Raw genomic sequence first — 12,235 nt, forward strand, 5'->3', positions numbered from 1 at the left:
TGCTGGGTGAGTGTAGTGGTCTGGTTGACTGTTCACTGTTAATTGTCTGGTTCACTGCCAATTGCCTGACCCACACTTAAAGCCCTTGTAAAGCCTGTGCCCCCAGTTAATTTAAATTAACCGTCCAATTTTCCCCTCAAGAACACAACATGGAGCCTTGGTCCACGTCCATCCAGTGTGTCTCCGCCCAGACCATGGGCCCTCGTCCAACCTCGGCTCCTACAGCTCCTGCGCGTCCTGCTGTCTACCCGCTGGGCATTCGGGAGCGTGCGAGAGAATGGAGGTCTCGGACGACCTCCATTCTGGCTGCCACTCCACCACAGCAGCGGAAGCAGATGCTGGGTGAGTGTAGTGGTCTGGTTGACTGTTCACTGTTAATTGTCTGGTTCACTGCCAATTGCCTGACCCACACTTAAAGCCCTTGTAAAGCCTGTGCCCCCAGTTAATTTAAATTAACCGTCCAATTTTCCCCTCAAGAACACAACATGGAGCCTTGGTCCACGTCCATCCAGTGTGTCTCCGCCCAGACCATGGGCCCTCGTCCAACCTCGGCTCCTACAGCTCCTGCGCGTCCTGCTGTCTACCCGCTGGGCATTCGGGAGCGTGCGAGAGAATGGAGGTCTCGGACGACCTCCATTCTGGCTGCCACTCCACCACAGCAGCGGAAGCAGATGCTGGGTGAGTGTAGTGGTCTGGTTGACTGTTCACTGTTAATTGTCTGGTTCACTGCCAATTGCCTGACCCACACTTAAAGCCCTTGTAAAGCCTGTGCCCCCAGTTAATTTAAATTAACCGTCCAATTTTCCCCTCAAGAACACAACATGGAGCCTTGGTCCACGTCCATCCAGTGTGTCTCCGCCCAGACCATGGGCCCTCGTCCAACCTCGGCTCCTACAGCTCCTGCGCGTCCTGCTGTCTACCCGCTGGGCATTCGGGAGCGTGCGAGAGAATGGAGGTCTCGGACGACCTCCATTCTGGCTGCCACTCCACCACAGCAGCGGAAGCAGATGCTGGGTGAGTGTAGTGGTCTGGTTGACTGTTCACTGTTAATTGTCTGGTTCACTGCCAATTGCCTGACCCACACTTAAAGCCCTTGTAAAGCCTGTGCCCCCAGTTAATTTAAATTAACCGTCCAATTTTCCCCTCAAGAACACAACATGGAGCCTTGGTCCAGCCCACACGGGACCATGTCGGGTTACCAAAAGGTAAGTAACCCCCCTAAAGGTTTATATTTCATATACCATGTAAGCATGGTCAGTCAACTTTATCTGGTTTTGTACAGTCCTGGACCTAGACCCACTCTCTATTGAGACCAGACAACTCTTTAATGCCAGGCCACTATAAAGGTTCTCAGGATCTTGTCATTTCTCAATATCCATACTCAATTTCTATAGCTGAGCTTAAGAGGGAGAACCTCAAGCTCAGGATTTACTTACATACCATGAGCAATGAGCAAATAAATTATTGGATTAGCTTCAGTGACTTTCTTTTCATTGAAACAGAAAACTCCACCTCAGTTGATCTCTACAACAATTGAGGATGAGGTCAACGACCTAGCGCTGCAGCTGGAGGCCAAGCTGAGCCCCCCTCGCCCAAGGGAGAGTGGGAAGATGGGATTTTGGCCTTGTGTTGCCCCTGCACCAACTCTACCTACTGGCCTGGCACTAGAGGCAGAGGGCAGGCCTCTGAGGAAGGACAGAGAGACAGGGCACTCCTGCTCCTACATCCGTGCTCCTGTGAGTGCCTTTAAGCTTGCTCCCCCTGTGATGGCCTCTCCAACACTCGAGGAGGTGGTCAACGACTTGGCACTTCAGCTGGAGGCCAAGCTGAGCCCCCCTCGCCTCAGGGAGAGTGGGAAGACAGGTTTTTGGCCTTGTGTTGCCCCTACATCCACTGCAACAATTGGCCTGGCACTAGAGGCAGAGGGCAGGCCTCTGAGGAAGGACAGACAGACAGGGCACTCCTGCTCCTACATCCGTGCTCCTGTGAGTGCCCTTAAGCCTGCTTCACCTGTGATGGCCTCTCCAACACTCGAGGCTGAAGTCGACTTGACACCTCAGCTGGAGACCAAGCTTGTGTTGAGCCGCCCTCTTGTCAGGGAGCAAGCTGGAGCTAACCCTCTGGTCAGGGAGCAGGCTGGGGCTAACCCTCCTCCTGCCAGTGGACCTGCCAGCACAAGGCTTCACACCATCGGTGCCAGTAAACCCACTCCACCTCTGATGGCCTCCCTAACAATCGAGGAGGAGGTCAACGACCTAGCGCTGCAGCTGGAGGCCAAGCTGAGCCTCTCTCACCTCAGGGAGAGTGTCGCCCCAGCTGCCTCAACTCCACTGATGGGCCTGGTGCTGAAGGAGGAGGACAAGCCTCTGAGGTCGGAGAGACAGACACGACACTCCTGCTCCTCCACCCGTGCTCTGAAAGGCTCGGGACGACCTACTCGTAGACAGGAATGGGGTGAGGTCAAAACAGCCTGGACAGCCATTTGTTTTTTGATGCTCTCCATTTTGCAGGTTAAACAATATTAATTTTGTGATTTCAGATCTGACGGACATTAACGTCCAGCTGAACCCTGCATCAGTGAGCGCGAGCTTCACTATTGTGATTTCAGGTCTGAAGGACATCAACGTCCTTATTAACGAGAAAAAGCTGGTAAAGTCTATCTATCTATATATCTATCTATCTATCTATCTATCTATCTATCTATCTATCTATCTATCTATCTATCTATCTATCTATCTATCTATCTGTCTGTCTGTCTGTCTGTCTGTCTGTCTGTCTATCGATCTATCAATTTATCTATCTGATATATATGTTCTGGGCTGAATTACACTGTCAGTGAGGATAATGCACTGAAAATCTTACTATTGTCTGTTTTGACAGATTTGACAGATCCAGTTTTCGATGTTCGCCTGCCTGTGCGGACAGTGCACACACACACACACACACACACACACACACACACACAGAACTACACACACACACACAGAACTACACACACACACACACACACACACACACACACACACACAACTGCAACCCCCCCCCCTCCACAGACACACACACACACACAGAACAACAACATACACGTGCACACATACACACACACACATACAAACATTTGTATTCTCATGTTAGCTTTGACACTAGACATTTCTAACATAGCACATTTAGATCAAGGTTCAAGTCAAATTACCTGAGGTCATTATTTTGCTAGTACACTGCGCTACCAAGTGTGCTTCATGTTCTGCTGGAATGTTACCCAAGTTGGTGGAATGTTTTCCAGAGCTCCAGACTTCTGTGTGGAGAGCTGTCCTTCTGGTTCCTGGTTGAAAGTAGGTTCTCAAGGGTTCTAGACTTCTGTGTGAAGGGCTCTTCTTCTGGTTCCTGTTTGAAGGTAGGTTCTCCAGGGTTCTAAACTACTGTGTGGAGAGCTGTTCTCCTGGCATCATTCACGTCCGTCCTACTCTCTGGTTGGGTCGTACATCAGCACCACTAATCTCTCCAGCAGTAACATTGACCCTCCACTGTCCACTGGGCATGTAGAAGAGTCCACTGAAAGCAGTGTTGACCTCTGAGGAACACGTCCACGTTGTCCAGGCGTCCTGTCAGACAGTGTAGATGTGTCCCAGCCTGTGAAAGGACTGGGTGGCTCAGACACTGGGTGGCATTCATAGTGGTAAAACATTTGGTGAACAGTTATGTACCGCGGGTGTATGTCTTTTTATTATGGCTTCATTCAGCATACGGCTCCTGATGTAGGTGTCGGCCTCTGGTGTCGGCTCAAACTTTTGGTACAGAGCTGTTCAACAAATGTTTTCTGAGTCTCCCAGTCCTTTCACAGGCTGGGAAACGTCTGCACTGTCTGACAGAGGAAACAGGACACCTGGGGAATGTGGACGTGTTTCTCAGAGGTCAACGCTGCTTTAAAGGACAATGCTCGTTTTTGACAACCTGGACCTTATTTACGACATATTATAAGACGTTTGACTCACCGAGATCACTTTGGTGTAGTTCGGAGGCATGTAGAAGAAATTTAAAATCCAGCGCGAGCCAAGTATATCCATGTAATGTCGGTGGTCGGGGCACTTAGAATGCAGTTTCTAAAAATCTATTTCCTGCCGCGAAGCGGTTGTTTTCATCAATCTGTCTTCATGAATCGCTAGTTGTGCTTACATAGAGCATAATCATGTGGTGGTTTTTCACATGCCTCTGTAATTTGATCTTTAGAAACGTCTTTCGAAACGAAATAGCTTCCTCACTTGCTCCAGCACGCATGCGCACAGCGTGCTGGAGCAACGATTGCGCGCTGTGCGAGGAAGCTATTTCGTTTCGAAAGACGTTTCTAAAGATCATATTACAGAGGGTTGTCAGGTTGTCAAAAACGAGCATTATCCTTTAATTGATCTCCTCAGCATGTCCAGTGAGGTCAGTAGAGGGTCAATGTTACTGCTGGAGAGATTAGAGGTGCTGATGTACGACCCAACCAGAGAGTAGCACGGATGTGAACGATGACAGGAGAACAGCTCTCCACACAGAAGTCTAGAACCCTGGAGAATCTACTTTCAACCAGGATCCAGAAGATCAGCTCTTTACACAGAAGTCTAGAACCCTTTAGAACCTTCCTTCAACCAGGAACCAGAAGGACAGCTCTACACACAGAGGTCTCGAACTCTGGAAAACATCCCACCATCCTGGGTAACACTCCAGCAGAACATGAAGCACACTTGCTGGCACAACGTACTAGCAAAATAATGACCTCAGGTTTTAAAGTAATTTGACCTGGACCTTGATCTAAATGTGCTAGGCTTTTCTCATACATTCCTTTACATTACTACACACTGCATTTGTTGTACTGAAATAAATATTTTCAACAATATAGCCTACATTTGTCTATGTGTTTTTGTGCGTGGCTGTAAGCCAGCGTTAGTATAGTATAGCATTTGTCCGGTTATCACTCCCTCCCTCCGTCACTCTGGACAATGTTGGCCTGCAGTTCTCTGTTGGCACCACAAGAGGCAGTAGTCCCAGCACACCAAAATCAAGAAGGACAACCTTGTCAAAAAACATGTCAACACCAGAAAGTAATTTATACCAGCATCGCCGTTGTAAGCTTACCTCGTCGGCACTCAATTCTTCCATTATTTTTCCTTTATTTCCAACTGGCTAAACAACAATTGTGCCAGCCAGCCAGCTAGCTCGCAGCAGCTATTTCTAATAGAACCAAATATTCATGGTCTAGCTAACTCGTTAAGCAAATAACTGTTTGGCTTGATTGTCTTAAAGTTAAATAAAGAAAAATAAAGAGGCAGAACAGACTATTTTCCTCCCTAAATGGATTGATCCACACGATTTCTACCAAGAATGAAACAAACACAAAAGTATGTCAAAACACGAAGGAGGCCATTCTGGATAGTGTATCACGTGACCACGGGAGAAGGGTGGGATTTGAGTCTGATCGCTGGATTCGGCCATCTGTGTTACATTTAATCATATTTGATATTCTACTGTTGTTTTAGTAGCCTAGAGTAATATCGATGTAACAGAGCCATAACTATCAATTCTAGGTTCTTGCCCCCTCTGATAATGCATATTTATTTGAGTGATTTGGATTGCTTCTCAGGCCTGACATCATTTGTTTGGCACACTTAGGCTATGCCTGATCGTGGCTGTGGCTCGGGGATAGGCAATGTGGAGAAGGTCATGGGGCCAAGGGCAAGCATCTGAGAGCTAGGCTAATTTTCCATTGCACATCCACCTGTGCAAGCAGGTGATTATTCACTCAAGAGACATTATGATACATATGTACATCTTTTATTTTACATTGTGTAGCATATAGTACAAAAAATACAGACATTCTCAGTATAAAGTTGGGCGCAGACACATAACCTATATAGAATATTTTGGCAAAAAAAGATTAACTACCATGGGGACACAACTGTGGACAGTATACGCATTAGGTAAGGGTGCAATTGATGTGTCCTATATTATGCTCAACTCCACACCATGACTTATTATCAGACAGCTAGGGCACTGCAGATGCAGTCTTATGCAATAGATATATGGGTCCTGTGCAATAATAAGAGACTGGCAGTTCAGCTCAGATGCTATTTTTCTTTGAGGTTCTCTAAACCAGTGCAATGTGAAACTCATTTTTCAAAGCTTCGGTTTACCATCCAAGAGATGTGCAGGAAACAGTGGTTTTCCATCCATGATCAGAGGGACTTTACCAGACAATCTGATAACAATAATCAAATGGTGCCCTCTAGTGGCCGGACAACGTCACCACCACCATTCCCTCATTTGTACTTCTCGTTTGTATTGCATAATGAGCAGTTAAGTCCAAGAACAAAACAAAACAGAAAATGTATTTGACAAGGCTCTCCCCATCATTTAGGGTCCAGACAATTCATCTTCAACATTTATTCACTATGCTCTTTTTGAAAACTTGCTTGCAGACTTGACCTTCACAGTACAGCTCCTAAGCACAGAGAAAAGATACATGTTAGGTGAATAAGAGTTAGCCTATTCACACGCACATTGACAGGCAGAAGTGATATACACCCCCCCCGCCCCCGCCGACCACTTCGCTTTGCTGCCTCAAGGCGATTGGTTACCCCGTTGAAGTTTTTGTCTTCAGTTGAAACTTCTTACCAAATGCAGTTGATCATCCTCAATCCAGTGTGCCCAGCCTCTGTTCCTCTTCTCCCCTGTCTGCTCAGCCACCAGCCTGGCACCCTCCCATGTCACCAATGACTGAAAGACACACACACACACACATACACACACACACACACACACACACACACATCATTCCTGCACGTTTACAAAATGATACTATTTGTTAATAATGTACAAAAACATCATCATATAACATGTAGGCCTAACATTCAACATTTTCTCAACTTGACTGAGCCTGACAAGTACCTTGCAGTGTCGGTCATCCAGTCCCTTGGTGAACTCCTCAAACTCCCGTCCCAGTGTGAAGGAAAAGGTGTAGTTTCGTAAGGGGCTGAGGGTCTTGATCACGTACAGGTCTCCCTGCTGCTCGATCACCTTCCTCAGATTCAACCTCAGGGCAATCTTACGTGTGATAGCACTGATACCTGGGGAGGGACAGGGAGCTTATAAGCCTGCGTTGCGTGTGTGTGTGTGTGAGCGTGCTGATCCCATTATTCTACTCACTTTTTATTCATGATTGCACTGCCAAATTCCAAAATAATTCTATTGTTAAATTTTAAGAATATACAACAGTAACTGTGTTTATTGTGAATGATGAAGTAAATTATAGAGAATAATTTAGTCAGCTGGTGTGCTAATAATAATCACATTTTAATGTAGGCACAACTAAAGAAGTCATTGTTGATTTCAGAAGGAAAAATGTAGCCTACAGCATAATTCTATATGGAGAAGTAGAAATGCTTTTTCAAATTCCTTGGTCTACAGCCACCAGAAGATCTGTCTCCAAGCCATTATAAAGAAGGCACATAAGCCTTTATTTTCTATGAACAAGAAATTCAAAATGAGCACTGGCCTGTAATCAATCTGTGCCAATTCTACTGCCAGCATTCTAACTGGTTCCATCAATGTTTGGTTTGGCAACTTGACTTCTCAAAATCACAAACCTCTAGTAAGAATTGTCTGTATAGCTCATCACAATTGGTGCTGATCTTCCATCTTTAAAGAACATTTACACAAGCAGGGTTCTTAACAGAGCTAAGAACAGTCAAGGATCCCAGACAGCCTGCAGCAGTGCACATCTTTACCCTCTAGATGAAGATATAATAAAAGCGATTAGTTCCAGAGATAGCCCAGTGCTTTATGGCTTTTGAATGATCAGTAGCCTACTAGCCTCTATTCTAATTCTCATTCTAATATATTATTGATGCTTATTTTGTTTTATTGTGCTCTTCTCATATGGCAGCATATTCCAATGTAGCCTATAGCCTATATCGACAAATAGGCCTACTTGAACTTGTGTCTCATTTTCACACACAATATCAGTGAAATTGATAACATTTGACTGATTCAACAAGCGTAAGTAATATTTGCAGTCAACAAATGGATGGATCAATGGTAAGTACAAGGAGCGAGCAGAAACACACGCCCTGAGCCTGACGCGCCAGTTGGTTTGTTACAGTCTCGCCCATCCAGCTGCCCGGCAAGGTAAACGTGTCAAACCAAGTCTCTTAATACCACCAATGATCGGTTATCAAATGATCAAGACACTAAAAAACTCAACTCTGGTCCTGAAAACCGTGCATACTGTAGCATCATCATAATGACCTAAATTCAATGAAGAAAATATGGAGATGACCAGGCGTTCACTTTAGATATTACATTTTTACAATTTAGAACTTACCAAGTGCAATCATATAATCCTCCATGTTGACATTGCTGAGCATGTCCCACGTCCCACAGAAGCCCACTGGCATTTTCAGACAGGGTGCTCAAGCTGCAATACGAAGGTGGAGGAAAAACTGTCACCTGTAGACAGAACAGGATGTTGGCTATGGCAGGGACTCGCTTATGAGGGATAGAGGGAGGTGTGCCTTCTGTTCATTCGCTGTCACCTGAGGGCTAAGGATGGGGTTGGTGCTCCTCTAAGATATGGGATGGGAACAAGACATGTCATACTTTTCTCTGCGTGCAGCTTGTATGACAATCCTCTTCTCCCCCGGGGAGCACAGACAATTATTAAAGTATTTGACCTACTGTAGAACATAAGTAGGTGACAAAGTAGTAGCCTACTTTCTCTTCATCTCACTTGAAGACGAGGCCATTTTTCAATTCGCCCGTACATCACTTCAACTTGGAAAATGAACATAGTTGAATCTCTCTCTAGCTCCTCTCTCTAGCTCTCCAAATGAGAAACTGAAAGACAAACTAAACTATCGACACTATGCAGAAAACAGGCGGAATGCAGAAGTCAGGGGTGTTTTCCTGCCAAGGCTATTGAAGTAGAAAAAAAACCCTTGTGTGGCCATTTGACATTGCCAAAAACACCAAGATGAATGTGACTATGAAGATGAATGCATTTCATTTGTTCCTTGCTGATACAGTATATATCAAATACAGTAGTAATGTGCTTATGCTTAGATTCAATTCTGTTTGAGTGCCACTGTTAACAACTTGAGGTGTTGAGGTGTTGAATGGAAGTTGTTTGTTTGTACCGTCTCCGTTATCCCTTTTACATTCCACCATCACTGTCAGGTTCCATGCATCTTTTAGCACCGTTCTGTATGAGAACAGTAAAACACACCCATCAAAAACAGTCAGTTGCTCTCACACCAGTATTCAAAAACAAACAGACTAGGTTACTAGGTTGGAGTGGTGTCTCATTTCCATGTAAAACATGTTTGATCTTAAACAAGGTAGGCTATTCTAATTTCTTCACACTAGAATCAGTAAATGCCCTGTCTCGACCAAGGTTGCGCTATGCAATTTCACTAATACACAACACATCAAGGGCAACCCTTGCTGCTGTCTGTATCGGCACTAATGTGAACATTATTGCGTATGACACTCTAGTGTCAGCTGATTGGATTATAACTATGCTATACTTCGACCTACAAATCACAAGGCGCTTTCACAGCATTTAGCAAACGTTCTGTCCCGTCTCTGTTCCACCTCTGTCCTGTGAAGAGAAGACCTCAAGAAAAGATGCTCTACTGAAACAGAGCAAACTAAATCTTCCTTATCAGAAAAGTCACGCGTTTTTGACGAGGCACTGGCGGACGGACGTGGACTACTTCAGAGTCAAAAACCAACGGAAACAAAAAGCGACAATAATCAGTCCAGCCACAAAACCTATCCCCGCCCCCGCTAGAGGAGAGGTGGTCCTGGGGGAGGCTGTGAGGCAGCGGGTGATGGGGAGGCTAGCTCAGCTGGAGGAGGCGGAGCCTGTGTATCTCTGCAAAGGGGCCAGGACGACGTCAGCGTTTTTCTGCTCGCTCTCCGCGCTGTACAGGCTCTGCTCCCGGATGTAGCGCACCACGGGGTCGGGCAGCAGGTACCGGACGCTCCGGCCGCGGCGCAGCGCCCGCCTCACGTGAGTGGCCGAGATCTCGTTGGTCACCCACTCGCAGACCACGTGGATGTTCTGCCGGTGCCTCCAGAGGGCATCCGTCTGGTGGATGAACTTGTGGGCGTCGCTGCCGCTGCGGGTGATGCAGACGAGGCCAGGGCTGGGACAAAAAATCGGCCCTGGCATTTTTGGCCCAGACCGGCTCACCACAATCGGTCGGACACCACCCACCAGTACGAAATCCTTGCGGCCCCTTTAAATATGCAATACCACCGTACTATTTCCCCAAACCACTACAAAGATGAGTAAGTTCCGTGGACAAGTGTACCAGTGCAAATGGACGAGTGTACTCACTCACTCTTGACTCCCTGGTGATCAGACGTGGCCGTGGAGTACACAATCTCCATACTCAAGTAACAGTTACAGTAGAAGTACAAGAAATTGTCAAAGAAAAAGCTCTGATAGAAGTCAAAGTATAATTTCAAATTATTTATTAAATTATTATTATTATTATTCAAATGTAAGTATAGAAATATATGTACAAAGTATACAAGTAACTCAAAATGTTGCCTGTGAACTCCACTGGGCTGAAAAGATCTCCTCCTCAAACAAGGCAACCTTTAAAAGAGTGAGAGGGAGAGACAAAGAGAGAAAGGTGAGAATGATAATTGATGGAGTTAAATGATCACAGTACTGGTCCAGTATCTTCAATTGAGAACAATGTAGAGAGATAGTTGCATGTATTTGATACTTACTTAGTAATAAAGGCTGCATGGCCCTCTGGATACCCTCAACAATAATGGCATCTCCTGAGAGAGAGAGAGAGAAAGAGAGAGATAGGGGGGGAGAGAGAGAGAGGGAGAGATGAGACATGATCAATGATAAGTCATACATGATTAAATGACAGATTCAGATGATCAGAGTTGCATGAATTGTATACTTACTTACTGGAAAAAGGCTGCATGGACCTCTGAATACCCTCATCAACAATGGCATCCTGAGTGAGAAAGAGGGAGGAAGAGAGATGAGACACGATAAGTGAGATAAACTATAGATTCAGATAGTAACAATATCTTCTAGAAAATGTAAGCAGTTGCATAGATTGTAAACTCACTACTTACATAAAAAGGATGCCTGTGAAGTCCACTCCAGTTAAAAGCAAAGTGCTTCTTTTCAAACAAATTAGGGCAACCTTTGATAGAGAGAGAGGGAGAAAAGGGGAGACAGAGAGAAAGGTGAGACTGAGACATTATAATTGATGATCAGTTATGTTGATAGTTGATCACAGTACTGGTAATTACATGATCATAATACCTTTATCTTTACTGGAAAAGGCTGCATGACCCTCTGGATACCCTCAACAATAATATCCTGACAGAGAGAGAGATGAGACATGATCAATGATCATTTTTAAATTATAAATGATTAAATGACAGATTCTGGAAAATATAAAAACATAGTTGCATGTATTGTATACTTACTTAGTGGAAAAGGCTGCATGGCCCTCTGAATACCCTCATCAACAATGGACAATGAACCACACAAGTTAGGGCCGGGCATCCTTTGAGAGACAGGGGAGGGGGGGTAATAATGAGTCACATGATCACACTATCTTCAGTCTAAAAAGCTGCTACATTATTATGAATGATTTTATAATAATAACAACAATTTCATATCAACTTACTATAAGTTTCCTCAGTAGCTCACTCTTCTCTGACACTTTGTCAATGACAGTGTCTGTGTCCAAAGCAACAAGGACGTCTTTTTCAGTGGCCATCAACATGAAGGCTTCCAATTTGCTGGCAGACAGGCTGCTCCTCAGTCTGCTTTTGATATATTTCAGTGTTGAGAATGACTTTTTTAACCTAGCCCCTTAGTAACAGTCCTGAAAGGAGCTAGGCTTACCAGTCAACTGGCTGGTAAATTATCCATTACCAATAGATTTTTAGCAGCTAGCCATTGGCTAGTAAATGGCTAGGGTTAATTTTGGACCATGGCCACACACAGCTAACGTTAGCCTGCTCCTCTTTTTCTTCGAAGATATAACGTTAAGTAGCCCAGCAGCAGCAACACTGCTAGGCTAGGCCAGAATAGATAACGTTAGTAATAGCGCTAGTGCTAATTGCTAAGCTAACGTGCTAATGTTAGCACTTCTAGTACTGACGTTATCTGGCTGGCCTAGACAAACAGTGTTAACGCTAGCTAGCTCAA

General features: G+C 45.2%; 1 protein-coding gene across 1 annotated transcript in view; it reads right to left on the minus strand.

The window, feature by feature from the left end:
• The window catches only part of LOC311330013 (uncharacterized protein), a gene marked incomplete at both ends in the record, with an annotated part of 28,915 nt that overhangs the window by 5,320 nt on the left and 11,360 nt on the right, over nt 1-12,235 (minus strand). The window contains 5 exons of the mRNA XM_084461963.1: nt 6,428-6,478; nt 6,652-6,753; nt 6,925-7,103; nt 8,360-8,446; nt 9,901-10,157. Coding sequence (XP_084318089.1) covers nt 6,428-6,478; nt 6,652-6,753; nt 6,925-7,103; nt 8,360-8,446; nt 9,901-10,157 — 676 coding nt within the window. The remainder of the gene's footprint in view (nt 1-6,427; nt 6,479-6,651; nt 6,754-6,924; nt 7,104-8,359; nt 8,447-9,900; nt 10,158-12,235) is intronic.

The sequence above is a fragment of the Borostomias antarcticus genome (assembly GCF_949987555.1).
Source record: "Borostomias antarcticus genome assembly, chromosome: 3".
Lineage (NCBI taxonomy): Eukaryota > Metazoa > Chordata > Actinopteri > Stomiiformes > Stomiidae > Borostomias > Borostomias antarcticus.